A 24,227-nucleotide genomic window follows, 5' to 3' on the forward strand; every position below is an offset into this window, starting at 1 on the left:
TAAAAACAAAGTAATGATGAAGCTAAAAATCTCAGGGAAACTCCTCTGCAACCATAACAAAGGTTAAAATGTTTAAACTGGATAAAATTTCAAATAAATGTCAATGGAATAAGTGTGTCCTACAACTTTTAAAAGTAAACTTTCAACTTTCCAGAAATATGAGATCTCTAGAGGAAAAGTCTAGTAAAAACAAAAACAAACCATCACTATATGGCCTTGAAGCCTCTTCTTCCTCCAACTGCTCAAAAGCAGTGACAAAGTCATCCTCTATGGAAGACACAGACTGGTTAGTGTCATCATCATCATCTTCATGAGTGGTCTCAAGCTGGCAGTTTTGATGTAAGTACGTGTCCAGGGTATATCTTATACCAGTAGCATATTTACTTAGGAGACTAAAGATAAAATCAATTCTGAGTCTTGGTAATGTAGGTGACACTCTCATGACACAAAGCATTCCAGAATGATGACTCTTGGGAAAGAAGAGATGATAAAAACAACTTTAATTTTAAATATGAAACACATTGTCTGAAAGAGGCCTTGAAATAAAACAATCTCTGAGAAAACAAAAAAACAAAAAACTGCATACATCTTGAAAGGCTCTATAGTTTTGCAATGTTTTATTCCTCCTCCTTTATATTTCTCAATTTCCAGTCCCTTTTTCTCCCATATTTCTCTTACTATCTCTTCAAATTCTACCTAATCTATCTCCTTCAATGTTATGGAACCTACTACCTATGCGTTTCCCTGGGCATCTTTCTTGTATATTTTCTTGTATATAGTGCTGTGATTTGCCTTAATTAATCATTAACCTATATCATAAACTGTGTTATAAAGGCTTAAGAACAGAAACCACGTTCTACTTTACTTTTTATGCCATTTTCCTGTGGCTTCCAGGATGATGCTAGGTTCCCTCCTACTACAATAAGTGAACTGTCTCCTTTTGACTTAAATTTATCTTGCACTAAAATTTACAATAATGTTCACAGTTTTAAGAATACAAGTCATCAAATTTTTCCCCAGCTACTATCTTTAAAAACACCAACACTGACAAATGATTTATTTTAAAAATTAGAAACCAAATATACCACCCTTACATCCTAGTAAATAAGGAAAAATAAATATGAATGAAAAATACAAAGAAATGAGGCCAAGTAGTTCTATTTTTAATCAACAGACTTTGTAAAGAACACAGCAGTGTTTTACACTGAATAAGTAATACAAATTTTAAATCTACAGGTTTCATTTGTAAATGTTTTATCTCCTAAAACACAGTACTTGCCCATCATGTACAAGGCCTTGGGTTAATCCCCAGCACCATGATTAAAATAAAAAGCAAGTAATTCTTTGATGTCTTATCAAAAATCACTCTTAGTAATAAGCTAGAAGCTAAATACTATGAAATTAACCACTTATCTGCAATGTTGATAATTCTATTTATAAATTTAAAACATATCATCGTATGGTTCAGCATACCTAGAAATTTTTTAACCAGAAAATGAGCTGAAGTGCATGCTCTTCAACATATAACCCAATATTTAGGTAAATTTGGACTTCACCATAAAGTAGAAAAATCTCTATGACTTATAGAAAAGTAGAAATTAAATAAATCTAGAAATAATAAATTTTCATTAAAAATTACTATGTACTTATATATTACTTATAAAACTTCATAGAGAAAAAAATCACAGAGGAAAAAAATTAATATATAAACTATGACTAAATTCTATGCATCAGGTATGTCAACAGTGCATGAGTTAAAACTGCTTTAGTCCTATTTACTTAAGATTAAAAGAAAAAAAAATCCAAGCACTTCAGTTCAATACTCTTGATTAAATGTAGTAAAATGTAGCCTGAAAAATTTATTACCTGATTTAGAGGACTGCTGTTGACATCTGATGATTTATTTATATCCTTCATACAAATAATTTCATTTTCATTTAAACTGCAGAAGTGGAGTGAATTCAGAAGATCTGGAAGTTCCAAAGACACTGCTGCTAAATCCTATTTTAAAATAACATAAATAACACTGTAAAGTCATACTTTTGTTGAGGTTTCCTAAATGTAGTTTTCAAAAATCATTATAAAGTCTGCTGATTAATAAACTGACTTATAATAGTACACATATGCAATTTATCTTTTTAATTCAAAAAATTTAAGTACTAAAAATTAATTAATACTGCTTTTCCTGTAGCCTTACAAATGTATTCCTAGCAAGATATATAATACATTTTAACATGCTACCTCAAATACCCATGACACTGATGCATTAAATTGTTTTTAGTAAATGTCAACTGATGGTCCTCAGCTTTAACTCTGGAATTTTGCTGACAGCCTTCATTCTTGGCTTATTGAATGTACTTCCTCAGAGCTTAAATTTTAACTTTGCAAAATATAGGCCCATTTTTCTGTCTTTCCTTTTGAATGTAATGTTACAATCTTCAACTGAAAATTTTATGAAGGTTAAAGGAAAGGAAGCTAGCTTTCGCTTTTTCGTGTTTGCTCCTTTTACATAAATATTTTAACCAGGTAAAGAATTACTGAAGTCTTTGACCCTTTGAGAGTACTTTGCTTTGCAAAATAAACATGGTTTTCTAAGAAAGGGTTAAAAAAAGTACTAGAGAAATACTTTGGAACATTTCTCTTTCTAATCATACATTCTCAGGAGTATGTTCTCTTGATTCCTTCTGTCTGAGCTCTTCCAGCTAAGACACTCAGGACATAATGGTGTTTTCTTTCATAGTCACCTGATATGCAGTTTACAAAAAGAATACAATAATGTTTTGTCTCTTTCTTTTGGGGAGGTGTTTTACCAAAAAAATAAATATGTAGCAAATTTTAAAGCAGCAGCAGGAGGACAAGTAGTATCTACAGAACTTTCAACCACACTTGATGTAGCTGTGAAGCCTTCCTTTATTGATTCTAATCCCTGTATAAACGCCTACAGAAAAAAGGCTAAAAATTTTACACTGGTTAATTTTGACTTTTTTACAGATTTTATTTTTGAGGGCCAGGGATTTAGCTCAGTGGTTCCGGTGCCTGCCTCGCAAACACAAGGACCTGAGTTCAATTCCCAGTACCAAAAAGAAAAAAAATTTATCTTTGATATTTAAGCCGACCCCAACTAAAATCTAATAACTTTTACAGTTGAAGTCAAATTATGAAAACCATCAAAATAACAAAACAAACATCACATTATATTTGAAGCATGGAATACAGAAAAAGCCGGTGGTGGTTTGCATCCTTCTCAGATAAGTGGTGGTACAACCTAATAATTCTTTCTAAAATAAGGACTTTCAGTAAAAATGCTAAAAGTGAAAATGTCCAAACCACACTCAAAAGTTGACTTTAAATTGTCACCTTTGAACAGATAACAGAAAATTTTAGTGTAAGTATGGACCATTAAGATAAATTTTTCATGGTTTGCAAACCTGGGTTGAAGAAAGAAGGAAATGGGGGGAAAAAAGAAGAATCAAGATATATTATGTACACGTACAAATTCCCCAGAATGAATGGGATCATTATGTATATTAAAAATATACCAATAAAATTAATTTTTAAAAATCTGTTTCAAATAATCTCTTGCAACCCTTTCCAATCCAATAGTCTAATACCTGTATATGAGCAGCATCTGTTTCTTCATTAAAGCCCAGAAATGTGACCTGAATAATAAAGGAATAAAACTCCATTAATTTGATTTTTTAAGCACTGTCTCAAGATTGTTAACAGAACTGAAAAATAGAAAAAAAAAAGCATAGTAAGACATTAAAATGATGACTGCCTTGGACAAGGTATTTTCAAAGATGAAAAGGTTTTTTTTACAAAGCATTGGCTCTAGTTGTGAGCCACATTCACATTTTCCTCTCTACCAAGCTTAATCAATTCTAACTCTAAAATATATTCCAAATACATCCACTTCTCTCCACATCTCCTGTCTCTGCTTCTCATTTGCACTGTTACAATCTTCTTCCAACTGATCCCACTGTCATGTGACTACCCTATGCAAACACCTCCATGCTTCCTAGGGGAAATTTCTACCTGGGGTTAGTGGACACCTTCAGCCCTCTCAACTTTCATTCAAACACACAGGCCCTTTCCAGTTCTAGAAAATATCCTGAACATTTTGGCCTAAGGATCTCAAAGTTAAGCCCCTTGATCTGGATCTTTCTTCTATGGATGTTTACATGCTCTTATTCATTTTTCAAGTCAACTCAAATGCCACCTTCTTTCTTGGTAGACCCCAAGGCTCCTTTGTCACTACCTATGATACTACCATTTATTTCCTTTAACATCCTCATAGAGTTTACTCAGAGAAGTTTATAGAAATTAAATTTCTAAGGAATATCTAACAACATGAGGAAATGTTCCATTATTAAGTAAAAAGGACAAGTTACAAAAAAACATACAGTATGCACCCAATTTCAACCTTATTTTTAAAAACATCTGCATAAAAATAATACTGGAAGGCAATACTCAAAACTATTAACAATCATTAACTTTTGTAGTTTTGTTTTATTTTTTGTTTTTTGAGACAGGATCTCACTATGTAGTTGAGACTGACCTGGAACTCATGTAGCCCAGGCTGGTCTTGAACTCACAGTGATCCTCCTGCCTCAGTTTCTGAAGTGCTGGGATTACAGGCGTGCACCACCACACAAGGCAACTCTTAACTGATGGAATTACAGTCACACCTTGAAATGCAACTGCTCTGGTATGCAACATAATTTTGTCCTGCTACTCATCATTTGTTTGATACTAGACACACAAGTTAGAATTTGGTGTCAACTGCCATGTGACTTGCTTCTCTTTCCAGCAAAACAATTTGTATGATACTCATCGTTTTTGGCCCTCGCCATACTTCCTGGAACCAATCAACAACAAATACCAAGGTACCACTGTACATGTGATCTTATTTTTTCATCTGTGCTTTTATTTCCTAATTCACAAGATCAATGACATTTTCATTTTTATACTTTTGGTATTTCTTTTTTTTTTTTTTTTTTTTTAAAGAATATGTACTACTTTTACAATCTGAAAATTATGTTATTTTTTAAAATTATATTTTATGTCTTTATCTCCATAGATTTTTTTTTCCACTTGAAGACAGAATAATAAACAATTAAGCAAGTACTATGGCTAAAAAAACACACAGTAGTTCGATGATAACAATATAATTAATGAGTTGTTAAGAATGAGGGGTAGAAATAGAGTTAAAATATAAATCAACACTGAATACACTTTTGATCTCTTTCTGATTGAGAAGCCAGAGTTTTAAATTACCCTTGGATCTTTATTCTGATTAATTATGGTTATTATCTCAGAAAAGTGTTAACTTCCGGGCATCTAGATAAAGGTTAACCTCTAGGAGCCTATTTCCTTATCTATAAAACTTTAGGCAATACAACTCACTCTGACACATATAAGCACTCAATAAGATAATGAGTATTATCTCAAATGACAAATTTCTCTACTTTCTTCAAACAGATATTTTGAGATAAGAATACTCTAAAATGGTAGCAGCACAGTTTGTAATAGCTAAAACTTGGAAACAGCCCATTTGCCCATCAGTTGGAGACTGGATAAAGAAGATGTGGTTTCTCTATAAAATGCAGTATTACTCAGCCATAAAGAATGAGAAATTAGATTCATTCATAGGAAAATGGATACATATTGAGGATATACTCTTAAGGGAATAAATAAGTCACACATGTGTAAATACTGAATAGTTTCTCTGGTGTGAATAAAGTGTAATAGTACATAAAATCCTAATGAGACAACTGACATTGTGAAATGGGAAGCAAGGGGCTAAAGGTGTAGGGAAAGTGGGATGAGTAGGGGAAGGGTAATAAAGGAAAAGAAAAAAATGTGAGAAAATGAAAAGATGGAAATAAAGTGTTTGTAAATGGGGGGGGGGGGGAGGGAAGGGCAGGGACAAGGGGAAAAAATGAGAACCAAGACCTGTCGTGTAGAGGTACAAGATCCCAACAATGAATGTAACTGCACTGTATCCCTAAAATATACCAATAAATTCAATTATTTAATTTTTAAAAAAAAGAATACTCTAAAATGAAACAGAAATTCCTATAGAAGTCTTTCAAGTTTCCTTTTCTTAATGCAAAAGAGTAAATAAGCTGACATGCAGTACAGGAGACACCAAGAAAGTATTCTATTGCCTACTGACCAAGAAAGGCCTCATCAGTGAATGTGAGCTTGGATAGACATATAAGCAGCTGGAGAGATATGCACTGCGACACTGTTGAGAAGAACAACAAAGGAGACTTGTAACACTTGCCAAGAAATAATTAGATTAAGAGTGGCTCAACTTTTACTATAAAAAACAGGAGCATCAAAAAAGGTAAGTCAAGAGCCACAGAAACTGAGATGATGCAAAAAGAAGAGGTGCAAGTAGCAAAAAATACAGGCCCCAAAAGTATTTTCATCTTCCTATGAAATGCAGCCAAGTGGAGAATTTCTCTAGCAAAATGAAAGAAAATCATTCCTCAAAATATGAATAATCAAGGTTTTTATTAGAACCCTCATTTCAAAAAAATTTAACAGGACCAGGCATGTAGCTCAGTGGCACCATGCCTGTGTGGCAAGTGCAAGGTCCTGAGTTCAATCCCCAGTACTGCCAAAAACAAACAAACAAAAAATTTAATATATGTTTTAGATTTAAGCTGCAAAGACCCAATACCACATGTCTTATTTGGTTATTATATGAACATGATGACAGACTATTGATATATTGATATACGATTATATATCTTTATATATGACTACTTATTATTTTTTTAAATGTTACTGTTTTTCATAGTAATAAATTCAGACAAAGACTGGAAACACTAGATTTAGCAGAGAAATAGCTGAGTAAGTTGTATATCTTACCTTCAAGTAACAGGAAATACCTTAATTTCAAAGATAAATTTATGATTACCTTTTCATTTTGAATCGAAGTATTGAAACACTCAAGAAATTAATAAAAAATGAATACAAAAAATAAGCACTCTTTTGTTTCAGAGTGGAACACTAAAAAATGTTGTATGTTCAATAAGCAATAAATAACGTTTACTCACTTTACTGTACTCAGAAGAACACATTAGGACAATTATGTTAGCCAGTATTTAAAACATGTATTCACACTGAATTTAGAAAGGATTTAGAAAGTAATATGTCAAACCTCAGTTAAATTGGCATGTTCATCCTGCTTTAAACAGTCCTCGCCTGATATACTGCATAGTTCCTTCTCACTCTGTAATAAAGACTTTACAGACTGGAACACATCTTCGCTGAAGCTCTGGGGGGAAAAAAACATTCTTAATTTATTTAACTCTAAGACAAGGTAAGAGATCCTGTAGATATTTTAGATTTGGATTAAAAATCACCCATTCTCCAATTAATATTCATTTGATGCCTTATGACATTGTTTAGAGAACTCAATTCAGCCAAGAAGAAAAGGTCCATTCAGGTGAAAAGACTTAAGTAAGAGTTCTCTGTGCCCAGAACAAATGAATATACCAGACAGAGGCTAAGTAGCTCACTGGAAAATCACACAGAATCCTCGATAAGCCATAGGTTTGCTTACTCTTACTTTAAGCTAAAACTAACAGGTTGCATATTGGATTTCCAAGACCTACAGAACAAAGAGAAGAATTTAACACAATGAGTGGGACAATGTGGGAGATACAGTTGGTGAGGCTAACAACAGTGATTATTCACTTTACAAAGTTAGAGAAAAAAGAGAGACAGTAACTCAAAATAAGATTTTTCAGGAGGTTTACAGACCTCTGGATTTGGGGACCAGGACTGTCAAGAATAAACAACTAGAGGGAGGAAGAATTTACATAAACAAAATGAGTATTACGCTGCACATAAAGAGAACATTAACTTCCTTCTACCTTATTCCCCCTTTGATTTGATAATGTGCTCCTCTATCAGAAATGTCCTGGGCCAGGGGTTTAGCTCAGTGGTTCCACTGTCTGCCTTGCAAACTCAAGGACCAGAGTTCAATCCCCAGTTAAAAAAAAAAAACAAAAACAGAAATGTCCTTATTCCACAGTCTTTCCTTGTAGAAAGCCTACCCATCCCAAGACCTCAAGATTGTTCCCATCCATTAGTCATAATAAAATACTCTCAAAGTTACTGCCATATTGCTTGCACATTAAGAGCATTTAATCTAAATCATAACATCTTATATTTACTACTCTCATATATATGTTTTCCTATCCATTAAACCAAATTATTGAAGACAAAGTATATTTCGCTGATTTCCCTAGATTTCAGAACCTCAAGTACTAAGTCAACAAAGAGCTTCTAACTTTAATAAAGTTAAGTGTAAATCTTTACTTTAAAAGAATATAAATATGAAATCAAAAAATTCAAGAAAAAAAATGTAACGTTAAATTTGAATTTCAGCCAGATGTGGTGGCTCACACCTGTACTCCCAGCACTTGGGAGGTTGAGGCAGGATTGCTGTGAATTTGCGGCAGCCTGGGCTGTTGTGGAAGGAATTTGTAAGTGACACACAAAGAGGCAACAGAATGGAAGTAAAATAACAAAATTTACTCATCGATGAGGGTAGATGGCTACATAGTGAGTTCAAAGCCAGCCTGGACTACATAGTAAGATCTTATCTCAAAAAATAAATAAGTAAATTTGAATTTGATCTATCAATATGAACCCATAATAAAATACTCTAAATATATTTAACACATTTAAAAGTCTTAGAAGCAATGACTTTCAGTAGCAATGAGCATACCTAATACCCAGAGTTCGGTTTCTAATAAAATCTCCAATAAAATAAACTAAAATGCCTCAGAAAAATGGTTGATTCCAGACCTGGGGGCAGAGAAAGTACAGAGGGAACCTAGAACATACACCTTTGCAAGAATGCAAGGAAGTGCTCAAAGACTAATGGGGTCATTTCAAAAGAATAAAGAGCCAGCTTGAAGGAATTCCTCCTGGCCACTTTTGAGATACTGGGACATCAAAAAGAATAAAAATAAAAATGGAGTATAACTGTTCAATTTAATCATGGGCACTCTTCTTTACCCATGAACACTAGCTGACAAGTATGGACAGAATGACTAAATTAGAAAATCTCATTTGTAATTCCAATTGTAATTACTGATTTAGAAAAGAATTGTCAATGTATCTTAAATATACTAGGTTAAAAGCTACTGAGGAACAAGATACTCATACTATCACAAACTATCATCCTATAGGTTTATTATCCAATTGTAACCATCTAATAACAGTACCTTTGTAATTAGATGGTTACAATCTTGGCCACCTGGTAAAGCTTGTCATCAACAGCTTGCACCTCCTGATCTGATAGCATGAAATAAATGTAGCATCATCTTTGAGGTGTTCCTGCTCAACCTAATTACAGGGAAAACCAGATGAACACAGAAGATGGAGATGTTCTACAGGACAAGTGTTCTAGGCTCTTATAAAGATTTGCTGACGTGAGAAAAGAATCTAAACCATTAAGGTCTAGAATTAAGGGAATCAAAAAGACAAAATACTAAATGCAGTATAAGAACCTTTCCTGGATCCTAGATGTGAGGCAAAGAAAAGGTTTCAAGTGCATTTGAGACAATCAGGAAAATCTATGTATGGATGGCATATTAGATGATGTAACAGATTTTTTTTTTCTTAGAAGAGCTAACATATTAAATAATGTCTGCCAAAAGGAAGTGTGGGTGTATATATAGGAAAAGAGGTACAAAACTGGGTATGGCAAAATGTTAACAAAGAGTGAACCAAGTTGGTCCAAAGGTTGTGGGTCATTGTTAAACTGATTAAAAAAAGGTGAACCTAAGAAAAGAATATGACATTTATTATAGTACTGGGGTTTTACCCAAACTATTCTATGGATCTGAAAATATTCATACCTAAATAATTTATTTTAATTAATGAATGGAGGTTTTCATTCTAATTTATGGACACACAATTAAAACAGAAAATATGTAAAATGTGAAATCTGAACTTGAGCTATCAATATAAACTCATGTACAGCAGAGGGCATTCCTAGTACCCAAATATTGGTTTCTAAATACTTTTCAAGCTTCTTTGAAAAACCAGCCAATTTCAGGTCTGAGGAAGGAGAAGTAGGTCAAAGAGGTAAAACCTGAAAGCAAGAAAGCAGTCAGGCAATTACACATTGACAACAACTTGGGGACAATTTGACCAATTTCAAATAAATAAATGACCAAATGGATGGATGAATGAATGAACCACTATAAATAAATGATTGAAAAAAATGGAACTGCTAAAAAACAGCTGGCACACATCTATAATACCAGCTATTTGGGAGGTTAAGGCAGGAGGTCTGCAAGTTAAGAGTGTAGCCTTGCCAACTTAGCAAGACTCTGTCTCAAAATGAAATTTAAGAAAAAAGTTAAGGATGAAATTCAGTGGTAAAAAGCTTACCTAATATGCATGAAGCCCTACGTTCAATTGCTAGTACAAAAAAAAAAAGTCAAAATCCATGAGTCCAAAGCAATACAAATAAAGGAAAATAAACTCACGTGATATCATTAGAGGTAACTATAATTCCCACTCATTAATCTGAAAATTGGTAACTAAAGGACAATGGCCCTTTTCAGTTTACGTGAATTATTTTCTCCCTTATAAGTATTATCATAATAGAGAAAACAGCTATCATAAGGGAAGGAAAGCAAGAAAAACACTGTTAATGAAAGTCAAAGACTGCTTTCCTTAAAGTTAAGGACTGGTCAAGATGATGAAGGCCAGAAAAAGGACAGATAAAGACTTCTAACCATCCTCCAGTCTCTATTCTTTTCTTTGTCAAGTAATGCCCCAAAGTGTTAGCAAAAACAAAATGTCAAGAAACGAAAGAAAGAAAGAGAAGAGAAGAGAAGAGAAGAGAAGAGAAGAGAAGAGAAGAGAAGGTCAACCAAATTGTCTTAGGCTTCTGTTTTATTTTGTTTGTGGTACTGGGAAATGGAACACAGGGCAGGGCCATCACAATGAGCTATGTATCCAGCTCTTTTTTATTTTTTATTTTGAGACAGGGTCTTATCAAATCACTAAGTTGTCCAAGCTGCACTCCAATTTGGGATCCTCCTGCCTTAGCCTCCCAGAGTGCTGGGATTAAAGGCATGAACCACCATACCCAGCTCCAACTTTTTATTAAGAGAGGAAATAAGGGGTTCTTCCTCAGACTAGAAAGAAGGATTAATCACTATATTTCATTTTCTTATTAATTGCCCAACATCTACCACAGGGCTCAGACTCAAATTTGTATTCTCTAAATGAATAAATGACAGTATTTCTTACAAACCTTTAGGGTAAAGCTCAAGGCACATAAAAAAGATTCATTTAAAACTAAATGTCACAGCACTATGAATTTTAACAAAATGATCAAGTTATATTAAAATGTTCATAAAAACAAACCTAATACAGTGAACTTACTTTTCTGACAGATCTTCTAGGCTTCACATGACTATTTCTGAACGGCTGGAAAGTCGCCATATTAGTTTCATATGCAATCACTGCAAAACAGATACACAAAACACCTAAAGAAAACATATTAAAAAGAAAAGCTTATTTATTAGTATTCGGGTAAGTACTTTGTTAGGTGTCTTTAAGCTCAGACATGTAAAGAAAAATGAAAACTGAAAAAAAAAATGACCCCTAAAAATTACTTAGTATTCCAACATATTTTTGAAAAATAGGTAAATACTGGTACTTTAATGAGATATAAAAATATTACAATAATCTTATTTTGAGGTTCAAAATTATAATATAATTTACTCTTCTGTACAGCTTCACTATCCTTTTCAATAAGAATTATTTTAGTAAGAATTAAATAAGAATTATTTGCAAAGCCTTTTTAAATCTTAAATAGACAGTACTGAAACAGAATCCCAGCTTTCCTGCCTCCAAAGTCATTCTTATCTCTACAGTAACAATAAATGCTACAGAAATTTGCTGAGCAGAAGGTTGTGATAATACACAAGTGGTAAAATGAAATCTTTACATATAAAATTAGACAAATAAACATGAATCCCTTAGAAAGTATAAGAGCACACCAATGACTAGAGATCACATAAAGTTAAATGATTAACAGTATTTACACACACACTTCCCTCAGGAAAAATTCTAAAACTAAGTTTTATCTTTTTAATAACACTTTAATTAAAACCTTTGAGAACTTAACCCAGGACATTAACCACACAATATCTACATTTGACCAGAGGACACTGATCACTTAAGACCTACTCATGCTATATACTAGAAGGCAAGAAAACAAGATGGTAATTAGTCCTCTTGGGTTCAGAGACTTCCAAAGACAAAGTTTTATTAAATACTCATGAAAGAATGAATTCTAAATAACAAAAAAAATCTAAACCAATAAAGATTTAAGAAATGGTTTCAATTATCTTCACTAAATCAAGCTGGTCTTATCAAGGATTGCCTGTTTCAGGTTTAAGACATTTCGTCAATATGAATTTACACTATGAAGAGATTTATATTCAAACAATTTATATTCAGAATTTCAAAAACTAAGTTTCACTTCTAATTTTATATTCTTGCATTAGAAGGATAAAAGTAAAGTGAGTACACTTCATACATGCACCCTCCTGCTTTAGAGATTTCTAGATTTTAATATTTACAAAAAAATTATAAGTTATTCTGTTCTGAACTAAGGTCAAGTCCTAGTGGTCTTGTGTAACAATAAAAGTTTGGTTAATGAAAATGAAGCAGTACCACAAAAGGACCAACATGATCCAAGAACCATTCCACAGATCATTCACATCCTTGATCTGCTTAGTTTCCTCTAGATAATCACAATGCTTCTGAATCTGTTTCCTTAATATATGAAATACCCTAATTACTGGACAAGTTTATTGTGAGAAGCAAATGGAAAATAATGTACGGGAGGCACTTTGGAAAGTATAAAACATGTGCTTGCTTCGGCAGCACATATACTAAAACTGGAAAGTACAAAACATGAGCAAAAGAAAAATTTAAATATTTACACATGGACCAAAATGACCAAGTGGAACAAAATTACCAAAACAAGGCTTAAGTATAAAAGGTTTATGAAGACAAAAAAGGGAATAATCCTTTTTTTTTGTCTCAGTTCAACTAACTCTCCTTTCTTTCTCACAGCATTCTGAAACTGCCACAAACCTTCAGAGGCCAATAGAGTCGTCCAAAACTTCCTATAAACATAAAATATGCAGGCCAACATAAAGGTTCCAGAAAAGCTGACACTGTCAAAGTCAGCTCTTGAGTAAAGTTACACTGCTTTCTACAAAGCAATTTTGTAATTCACATCAAAACTCGGAGTATCTTCCCACCCTTCATCCCACCAACTGTACCTTTGGGCGTCTGTCAAAGTAAATAATAATCCCGAAGCATCTAAGGTTCTAAAAGAGACTATACAAGGAATAAGCACTTGCTAAGACATTTAATATCTTATTGTATTCTCCAATTTTACAATTAGAAAAACTGAGGCAAGGAAAGTTAAGCAATTTTCCTAAACCCACACAATAAATGTCAGACCTGATATTAAAATCTAAATATTCTAATTATCGTATATCATGGTTTGAAAAGGTATGCATCATAATTCATAATAGAAATAAACACCTAGATGCCAAAAACAAGAGAATGATTAAATAACCGTTAGCTCAATTCTGCAATGAGGACATGACAAACAGAAAAAACAACGTTGAAGGACAAGAGGAGTGCCACACAAAAGCCCTCTACAGAGTTAACTCCTAACCTTGCCTGCAGCGGGCGTTGAGGGAAAGACATGGGAAGCAGCAATTATCTTTGCAGCTGCTGAATAAAGTCATTTTAATCAAAGGTAAACACTACCTCACTGCTTCAAACTAGTTACCTAGATGAGTTGCCCACCCTAAAGTGTGATCCGCTGTGGCTGAGTGTGGAGAAATAGCCTGGCTGTGACATGGAACTCCAGTATTCAAGGTTAAGATACAGAACCCAATATGGCAACGATAAAACAATATGTATGAACAAACACAAAAGAATATATGCAAGGACTGGGAATGTAGCTCAGCAGTACAGAGCCTGCCAGGCAAGTGCAAGACCCTGAGTTCAATTCCTGGTACCAAAAAAAAAAAAAGACTACATGCAAAAAGAAAGAAAAAAAAAATCCAGACAAATCATGCCCTCCCACACACACTTACATTATCTAATAGTACCTCAGAAGTCGTATCATTGTTTAAAGTTAACAAAGATGAAAGATTAGTTCCACATTTACACCATGCTGCATAGAAAACAATTACTAAACCATACTCCACTATTTTGTGTTTAAGGTGAAATAGTGTCTCACAAAGAATATCAATACACAAGAAAGTATCTGTGCAACATAAAAGTGAATCCAGTATGAGATGATATGGCATATTTCTGGTAAAGCAAAGACAAAAATAATCTATGGAAATGATACAGACAGATGGGATAATGAAAAATACTGGATGCAGGGTTTCCTCATCATCTTATAGAATTAGAAAGTATACACTTTTATATTGCACAAGAGAAGCAAAAATACACTGTACCCCCCAAATACCTTTGTATTATAGTAAACTCTTCACTCAATGTATGTTTATTTTGTGCCCTATTCTGGGTAAATAAAAAAGAATTCTAAGCAGGGTATTACAATAAAACAAATGAAAGTGAATCTAGATTTGGGAGAAAACAAAAGCAGATGACAGACAATAAAGTACAAGAGGACAGAGCAAACACCTAAAAAGTGAGCTGCTAGAGCTCAAAGACACAAAAAATTGTTAATTCAAAAATTCAAATGTATTCTTTAATTATTACCTAGCTGTTGGGAAGAATGAGTTAAATAATACAAACTAGCATGAAAAAGCAAGATGTAGAATTGTGTAAACAGTGTGCTCTTACCTACAATTAAAATATAGATATATACACACACAACTCTGACACACGTTTTACATACCTAGGAAATATCTTGAAGGAGGTTCACTGAATTATCAACAAGGTCGCCAAGACAAAGGATTTTTAAAAGATGTTATAAATGTTATCAACCTATATTACGGGAAGATGAGAGATTATTAAATAAACCCAATTTCGGCATGCTTGCATTATTCCATTTTGTATAAACCCTGTGAACTACAAGTGTGTATTTATATATGCAATACAAAAAGGACATATGGTAATGGGTACACGCAGTGGTTTTACCTGGGCAGATGCAATTATGAGTTTTATTTTTTTTGTCTGTGCCTTTATATCTTATATTTTTTAGGATGTGTATACATTCTTTTACAATAAAAAATATTGCCCAAGTCTTTCTAACTCTCCTCTGCCTGGGAAATGTTAAAGTTAACATAGTCTATAATCTGACCTTTTTTTATATCAGGAGACTTAACCATGACAAGGAATATGAAATAACCATCTTGTCTTCTACAAATAACTGGTTTGTATTGACTCTCCTCCAGCAGGACTAGTTCTCAAACTTGCTCAGGTCCCTCCCTGTACTCCTGCTTCCTGTCCCACTCTGTGATTACTTCCTCTCAAGCATACAATCCTGCCATGAGGTCATCCACCATGCTGTGATCTATCAAGAAGGTCCTCACCCAAGGCTCAGCAAACAGGCCTGCCCAATCTTGGACTTTTGGCCTCTAAAGCTGTGAGATAAATCTCTTTTCTGTATAAAATACCTAGCCCAGTGATGGCAAACATTTTACAGACCGAGAGCCCAAACTGCATCCCAAACCCAATTATTTATCACAAAATGCCAACACTACATTAAACCCGAATACTGACATTTTAGTTTAGAAAAAAAAACCCAACTCATACAACATCTTTTTTCTTAAGAAGACACAATAACACTCGTGCCATAACTTCGCCACAACTGACCTAGCAGCAGGTACTGTATTTTGTTACACAACCAAAAAGGGATTAAGACAATTCCAGGTATTTCAAAATTGGTATGTTCAAATATGAATGAAATTTTCTCCCTAAACAATCTCCCCTGTATTCGCTATCTCAGTAAGGGCCAATAAACCAATTCCAGCAAGAAAGCCAAGCTGGAAATTGCCCTTATCTTTAATCACTACAATCACGCCTAGTAAATTACTGAGTCCTAAACTGACATGTTCTAAACTTCCTTCACATCCACCCTCTCTCACTTCTATCAGCTAAACTGCTGCTTATCCTTTAAACATAAGTTCTAGGACCTCTCTGAGGAAGCCTTGATGCATCATCCCTCCTTACCTTTCTTGCCCAATTAATAACCACTTCTTTTATACTCCCCAACTGGTGTGTCCTTTAATCCTTTGGCACAACTGTTTGCCTGCTTTCCTCTTGTGAGTTCCTTGCAGGCAAATATGTTTTTTACATATTTGTACTTTAAAATAGTAGGCATGCAAACATTTGTTGAAAAAAAGTCATCTTAAAGAGCAAACTATGCCACACTAACAAAGCCTAAAACCTTCAAAACAATCCAAACACTCCAAATAATCTAATAGTATACTCCAACTAAATTCAACCCTCTTAAGGATTACAAGTCAAGCAGGCAACAGAGTGAGACTCAATGGCTGAATATAATACAAAATTATCATGTATGCAAAGGAGAAAAACATGATCTATAGTCAGAAAAGGTCAATAAATAAGAACCAGAAACGATAAGAGAAGACATAAACAGAAAAGGACTGTAAAATTATAGCATAAATGTGTTCCATATTCAAGAAAGGAGAAGAAAACATGATTTCAACAAGGAGCGAAACAAAATTTAAAAGAAACCAAAACTGAACTTATAGAGATGAAAGCAAAGTATTTCTAAAATGAAAGGCATAATGTGAAGGGAGCGCAGGGACAAGGGGAAAAAATGAGAACCAAGACCTGTCATGTGAAGGTACAGGATCCCAGTAATGAATGTAACTGTATTGTAGACCTAGATTGTACCAATAAAATCAATAAAAAGAAAAAAAAAGGCATAATGGATGGAGTTAATGGCAGATTAAACACAGGAGAATAAAATTAAATTAATTTATAGACAGCATACTAGAAACTATCCAAATAAAACAGAAAGATTTTTTGTTCCGGTAGAAAAAAAAATCTTAAACTCAGACTATCAGTGACTTAAGCATTGTTTTAAAAGGGGGAGGAGCAGGCCAGGCATTCAGCTCAGTGGTTCCATAGCTTGCCTCACAAGCGCAAGGTGACTAGTTCGATTCCAGGTACAAAAAAAAAAAAAAACAGGGAGGAGGGTAACTGGAGACTAAAGAAAGGAGGAAGGAGAAAACAAAACAAAAAAAAATTAAGGCAAAATGGCACAAAATTTACTAAATTTGATATGAAAAATAATGTCACAGATCCAAAAAACCTCTATAATACTAAAAAATAATAATCATAAAGAAACCCTCCCCTCAAGCATATTATACCCAAACTGCTAAAAAGGAGTGATAAAGAGAAAATCCTAAAAGCAATCCGAAGGAAAAAAACAGTATAAATGACATACACAAAACAAAGGTCAACAGACTGCCTACGTAAGTAAGCCAGAAAACAAGGCAATAGAGCCATGCCCTTAAAACATAAAAAAGCTGGGGGGAAAACTGTCAACCCAGATATCCAAACATAACAAATATAACTTTAAACAATTAAAGAAAATTTTATTCAGAATAACAGCTGTTTTTTGTTTTTGTTTTTGTTTTGTTTTGTTTTTGGTACCAGGGATCAAACTTGGGTCCTTGCATTTGCAGCCGCCAGAACCAACGAGCTAAATCCCTGGCCCCTGGAGCTGTGAGTATTCTTTACCAAGTGATCAACATTAGAATAATTGTGAAAATAAATTCCTCAAAGAAAAACAATTGGAAATTTAAAAACAGATGGAAATTTAGTTTTTCTCAAAGCATAAAGGTTACCTGAAATGGTAAATACAATGGTGATATAAAAGTTACTTTCTCATTTCTTAGTTTCTTAAAAAAAAACTTTAAAAATAACAACAATATATAACAAAGTTTACAACGGACACAGAAGTAAACTTATGACAAAATGGCACAAAGGATGTGGTACACAGGAACTGAAACAACACTATCAAAAGATTTGTACAATACATACACAATGGTTATCTATCACTTGAAAGATGATAAGTTCAAGCAACCACTACAAAAATGAAAATAATGCCTAATGAAGAAGAGTGGAACAAAGGTGATGTTATTATTCTTTTTTTTGAAGAGAAGGAAGCTAGAGCTCACCTTCAGAGGCCTACTGAAAGAAGTGCAATGTAGTAACATGTAAAAACAGTACCTGACAAGGCAGGAACTCAAATATTAGCTCCTCATTTGAATAACAGACTTGCTGTTAACTTCAAAAAATGCTGAAATTCCACAACTCAGTTATTGCTGTTTTGCATCTCAAAACAATAGTAAATCATATTTAAAAGATTTTAATATTACACTACCAATTAAGATACTTGCTTCTTGTACAGTTTCTGCCCTCTTACTTTTTCTTAAAACAACCTCATTCGCGCATACACAATAAACATTTTGTTGTTACCTCTACAAGGTTTTTCAAACTCAACATAATTTACCAAACTGTCAACCCTTGATGTAGGCAGGTGTCAATACATAATGGGCAGAATATTTTTTAGCATCCTTCACCTTGATCCACTAGATGCCAGAAATGCCCATCTAGTTGTGGGAACAAAAACTCTCCAAATATTGCCAAATGTGCTTTGGGAAACAAAACTGTCACTGCCTTGTTTTACCATTTGAGACTATAGAGACTTATATAACAGTTAAATGTACACAAGTCTATGTCCTGCATTAGACTGTAAATACTAACAACTTTAAACACAGACATTCAATAACTGTCTAAAAATTAGTGATTCAAACACAACCCTGCTCTCAAGAGCATACATTCAGGGCTGGGGATTTAGCTCAGCGGTTCGGTGGCCTGCCTTGCAAGCGCAAGGACCCAAATTCAATCCCCTGTACCAAAAAAAAAAAAAAAAAAAAAAAAAGCATACATTCTAAGGCCGTGGCTTATTCATCTCTGTAATTCTCAAAAGCCTTACCCACAACAAACCATTATTCATTGAATTTTTTAAAAAGACATAAAGTGAAGGGAAATTTCATCAAGAAAGTGAAATTCAGAGAGGTATTTGATGGCAAGACTAATATCATTAAATAGAAAATGGGGTCACTTACTTAATGACTTTTTGAAAAATTAATACAAGAATACTTATTTTGCCACATTTGTTTTCTCAAACATCTATTTTTTTAAAGAAAAAAAACTTATTCTTTCACTGAATTCCTGCGTGGAACTCATTCTTAAACCATGCTAGAGCCAAGTCAGGCACCGGTAATTAAATTTAGACTTTATTGTCACTGAAATCAAGAAATAGTCTTAAATGAGTGGTCAGCCCTAAACGTCTACCTTCTATCTTGGGGTGGAATTGGCAGAGAAAGAATCTGAACACTCCAGGACCTGACATTCGAGGTGTACTCAATAAATAGTAACGCAAACTCCTTACACTGTGCCTGCCATGTGCTAAGGTAATCATTGTTAACTGCTTTACATATGTGAATCCATAATTCTCACCAGAGATGTTATTATTACACTCATTTTATATACAGGGAAGCTAAGGCATGAAGCATTCGAAAAATTTGCCCTAACTCACACATCTAAGGGAATGTGTCCTGAAAAGAGATCACTGGATCCACTTAGATCATTAACAAGCAGAGAGCATTTTTTTTTTTTTTTTTTTTTTTTAGTACCGGGGATTGAACTCGGGTCCTTGCACTTGCAAGGCAGGCCACCGAACCGCTGAGCTAAATCCCCAGCCCCACACTCGTTTTCTTAAAGAACTTATGGCAGTCTGAAAAGTGCAAGCCTATAAACTGTGAGACATAAGTCTTCTTCCCAACAATTTCCTATCTCCCCCCACCTCCAACACACTCTACTTCAAATAAAAAGCTTACCAATCAGGTTTTCTCTATATAAATTTAGAACTGAGATTTGGAGGTACTTGTTAGGAACCATGCTGCAAAGTCAAAGTGAGGCAGGTACTGGTGCTCTGGCAAACGAAAGTGACAGGGAAGCAGAAACCAAGACCTTCCATAAGAAGGGAAATGTGAAAGAAGTGGAATAGACATGCAGTTAGCAGAGAACTAAGATCACATCGTCCCCGTTGTATGAGCAAGAATCACACAATGGACTTTAGAGGCAGTGCTCCAGCCTTATGACAAATGCCTTTTCTTAAGTAAGCTAATTCAATTTTTTTTTGTTGTTTCTGGCAGCCAAATAATTCTCAAATCATTAAGGGAGGTCAAAGAAAAAACAATGAGTTAGTAGCTACTCGGTGCCTCAAACTAGCTTTTTAAGGTAGGTATTTTAACTCTCATTTCAAAGATGAAGTAAATGAGTCTCAAGGATATTTAACTGATAGGTCAGACTCCAAAACTCAAACTCTATGCTTTGCTTTCACTCAAGTACCCATTCTGTTCTAGGATAAGACACTACACCATTTTTCCCCCCATGAAACATTTCCAGACTAAACAACAGCGTTAATTTTTCTCCTTTTATTATGTCCATTCTCTACACATTTTCAAATGCCTTTATTTCAGGAAGTATTTTTAATGAACATTTCTATATAAGAATGAGCATAAAAATAAAGACATTTGGATCTGAACTGCCTGTTTTTAAACTGATAAAGCAAACTATGAATTTTCTAATTAAATTTTATGTTATATGATTTTTACATGAATGATACTTTGTTTAAACTAGCAAATGTTAATATTTCACAATTTTATTATAAAATGCACATTATCACTAAATGAACATTGATTTTAAAAATCAAATTAGCTTTAGTTGGATATTACTTTTTACAAATAAAAATCGACTTGTATTAAAAAAAAAAAGATAAAGCATTTTTCTTTCCTTCCTCATATATCAGTTCAAATATCCTTAACTCAAACACAAGCTAAACTTGGATCTCTTCCTAATCTAACCCCTTATTCCCTACAGGCGTCTGGTTGATTTTATTACTAACATGCAGGCATTATGACAAAAAAGAAGGAAATCAGTTTACCAAAGTAATTATTAATTATCCCACTCAAAATTATTTCCATTACTTTTCAAAGGCAAGACAAACAAATGCCTAGGGCCTAGGAGGTTGAAACCCTTGCCAAAAGATTATTAAGATTAAGAACCAGCCACAGATTTTGTTTTTCTATCTCTGAAAATCAGACTGAACAATGGACTGGGAGGGAACTTTTCTCCTCTAGTCTTCATCTCTGCCCATTCACAAACACATTCGCTAGCTCTCACATCACAGCTCTTTCGTCATGTATGGATATCACTCCCGTCCCTATTGATAAATGGAAATTTCCTTTAAAATGACCTGGTCTGAGTTCATTTTCCATTCAGTAAGTTCCTGAAATTAAACCCCCCCCAAATAATAATAATAATAATAATAATAATAAATTTCATTCCTTCCTTTTTCAGTTCCTATAGGTGAAAGACTTCCTCAGTTTATCTAGACTTACCCTAGAAGTTCAATGGCTGGACAAGCTAGACAATTTCTGTGATTCTGGGTCTTGAGCTACTCTGTATCTTCAATAACTGAGAAATATCACTGGCCCAGGAGTATACTGAAAAAGTCTTTATTAGTCTCATCAAAAGTTTTGTGGATATGCACACTATCACTCTATCAGCTTGGGAACCTACTTCTTTCCTGACTCCTTATAATCTTTTATATCTCATAAATCACTGTTACAGCAACAACTAATTGGGAGAGTCACTGACAGTCCTTGGGTCAGTTTTGCCTGAAGGAACAGAAAACGGTATGAATAACCTAGATACTACTTGAAAAATATTAACGTGCTTAAAAAGATTACATTTCACTATTTTAAGGGACACCAATCAAGTCACCCACTGGGCTACCAAAATAAAAAAGAAGACACTACAACAAATCATCTGTGCATAGACAAGCCCTCAATTTTTTCTGAATACCCTATATTTTCTGTGTATTTTTTACATATAATAAAATCAGTATCAATTAACATAACATTTCGTAAAAGGTGGGAAGAAGCTTGGGAAAACTTAAGCATTTAGAAAGCGAATGAATAATTACAAAGAATAGAACTGTATTTATGCCAGTATGCACTAAAGCTATGAAATGCTTAACATTTTACATTAAAATATCTCCAATTAATAAGGTTGTAGAGGGAAAGCAGGAAAACAATTATTGGAAAATTATACCACTGTGGTAGTTTTGATTTCACTGTCACTGTCATTTTGCCTACTTTTTCTTTTTTTTTAATACTTCCATTACAGATTACACTTTTTTTCATACAGCAGTTTACATGCCTGAGATAACAGAAGTATTTCCAACCATTTGTAATACTAAGTGGCCTGCGTTTAGGCCATTAACAGCCTACGAAAGAACGTGACAGCAAAAGCAAACATCAGTACTCCAAGAGGCCACTTGACGCCTTCGATTTCTGTCACAAGATTTGAGGAGCGCCTGGTTCCAGGGCTCAGAGATTCTGACAGTGAACGATGCAGTTTGGGGACAAAGTGCAACGTCCTCCTCTTCCTGCATACGCTTCTCGGCGCGCACTACGGCCACAAATAAGCACACCCACCATACACCGAGGGCCCAGCTCTGACGACCACTGCGGGGGTGCAAACTGCCTGTCATTCCGAGGGGCGGGAGCTCCACCGCAGAACTCGAGACCCCACAGTGCCGCTCTCCTCTGGGCCCAGGGCCTTGGGCTTCCTCCCCTGCCCAGCTCTTCCTACCCTCCGCCCACCGCCAGGCGAAGGTGCAGCAGTCTGGCCGCACCATACACCGAGGGCCCAGCTCTGACGACCACTGCGGGGGTGCAAACTGCCTGTCATTCCGAGGGGCGGGAGCTCCACCGCAGAACTCGAGACCCCACAGTGCCGCTCTCCTCTGGGCCCAGGGCCTTGGGCTTCCTCCCCTGCCCAGCTCTTCCTACCCTCCGCCCACCGCCAGGCGAAGGTGCAGCAGTCTGGCCGCGCCGAAGCCGGAGCAGGGAACGCAGGCAGGCAGGGTGGCCGATGCTGCCGAGCCCGGCCGCTGCATCCATGCCAGCCCCACATCCCCTCGCCAACCACCGATGGGCCGGCCGCTTGCTCCGCTCCCCTGGCGGCCGCCGCCTCCACTCGCGAGAGCAGGCGCATCTCTCGCGAGAACAACTCTGCGGTCCAGCCCGCGCAAAAGTAGGTGGGCTTTTAGAAGGGAAAGAGGGACCGGAAAAATCCTTCCCACGTGCTCCGAGACAGCTAACGTCATGTGTCCGTAGGTCACATGACACCCAGGGCATCTCTCCATTGGTCAGAACCTGCTTAGCAGTAGGAGCCTAAAACTCGAGGCTGACATGCGAACCAGCCGCGGATGTCTTGATCGCTTCCTGGCCCGTTACCTTGGAAACAGTTAACACTTCCCTCCGCAAAATACCCGGGCTTTGGCTTCCACCGCAGTCGGGGATTCAGACCCTTCCTCCTTTCCTTCTACCACTTGGGCTTACCGTCTGCGGACAGTGAGGCTCTTTCTCCACGAGGCTACCTTTGCTTCCCTCTGAAGCCCGGGCCCCTTCCCAAAGCGGCAGTTCTAGTGGATCTGGCGGTCCGCGTAAGGCCCATACTCTCGGATGGCTCCTCCCCTTCTCCTTAGCATCTTCAGGAAGGACCACTCGCAGCGCAACAGGCTACCGGCCCAATCCCAGCTCGAAGAGTCAGCTCAAGCGTTCTCTAGGCCCTGATGCGCATTCAGACGTCAGAAGTGAGAGTTGAGACAGCTAGTTGATTATTTCCAATTAAATTGGAAAGACCAGGTCATTTAAATTATACTGCCTCCCAGAGAATATCTGTTCCTCAAGTTGGAAATGTCTGACTGAAGAGAAATACATTTTAAAGTGTACCTTCATTATGAATTAAGTTTGGGGGGACATGGTGCATTGGATGTGTTCATTCAACAAATTTTTGTTATGTTCCTACATATTTTAGGCACTACCCATGTTGTCAATTGAACAGTGATGAAGACAAATACGGTGGTTTAGATCCTAGAGAAATAGGAGGAAGAAAAGGAAATTGTCACTGTTAAGCAGTATGAAAATAAATTACAATAAGCAATTTTGTTTTCAAAGATCTTCCCTACAGAGAATGAATTTTAAAGAGGCCAAAACAGAGAGATTAGGAAACTTGTATTACAGGTGAGAAAGGATTGTGAAAGATTTAAT

General features: G+C 35.4%; 1 protein-coding gene across 10 annotated transcripts in view; it reads right to left on the reverse strand.

Moving 5' to 3' along the window:
• Positions 1 to 23,754, reverse strand: part of Akap11 (A-kinase anchoring protein 11) — a 48,534-nt gene extending 24,780 nt beyond the window's left edge. For 7 of the 10 annotated variants that reach the window (XM_010637087.3, XM_010637088.1, XM_010637086.3 and 4 more), the window contains exons 1-5: positions 11,434 to 11,537; positions 7,175 to 7,291; positions 3,612 to 3,659; positions 1,867 to 2,001; positions 202 to 469 (exon numbers count right to left, since the gene is read on the reverse strand). In XM_010637087.3, the coding sequence (XP_010635389.1) occupies positions 202 to 469; positions 1,867 to 2,001; positions 3,612 to 3,659; positions 7,175 to 7,291; positions 11,434 to 11,493 (628 nt within the window). In that variant the 5' untranslated portion in view covers positions 11,494 to 11,537. Of the gene's footprint in view, positions 1 to 201; positions 470 to 1,866; positions 2,002 to 3,611; positions 3,660 to 7,174; positions 7,292 to 11,433; positions 11,538 to 14,953; positions 15,039 to 23,516 lie in introns of those variants that run through there. The other 3 variants (XM_010637093.3, XM_010637092.3, XM_010637091.3) reach the window with 3 other exon arrangements.
• Positions 23,755 to 24,227: the final 473 nt, after the last annotated feature.

The sequence above is a fragment of the Fukomys damarensis genome, unplaced genomic scaffold (assembly GCF_012274545.1).
Source record: "Fukomys damarensis isolate Sample0158 unplaced genomic scaffold, DMR_v1.0_HiC HiC_scaffold_38, whole genome shotgun sequence".
In the NCBI taxonomy this organism is placed as follows: domain Eukaryota; kingdom Metazoa; phylum Chordata; class Mammalia; order Rodentia; family Bathyergidae; genus Fukomys; species Fukomys damarensis.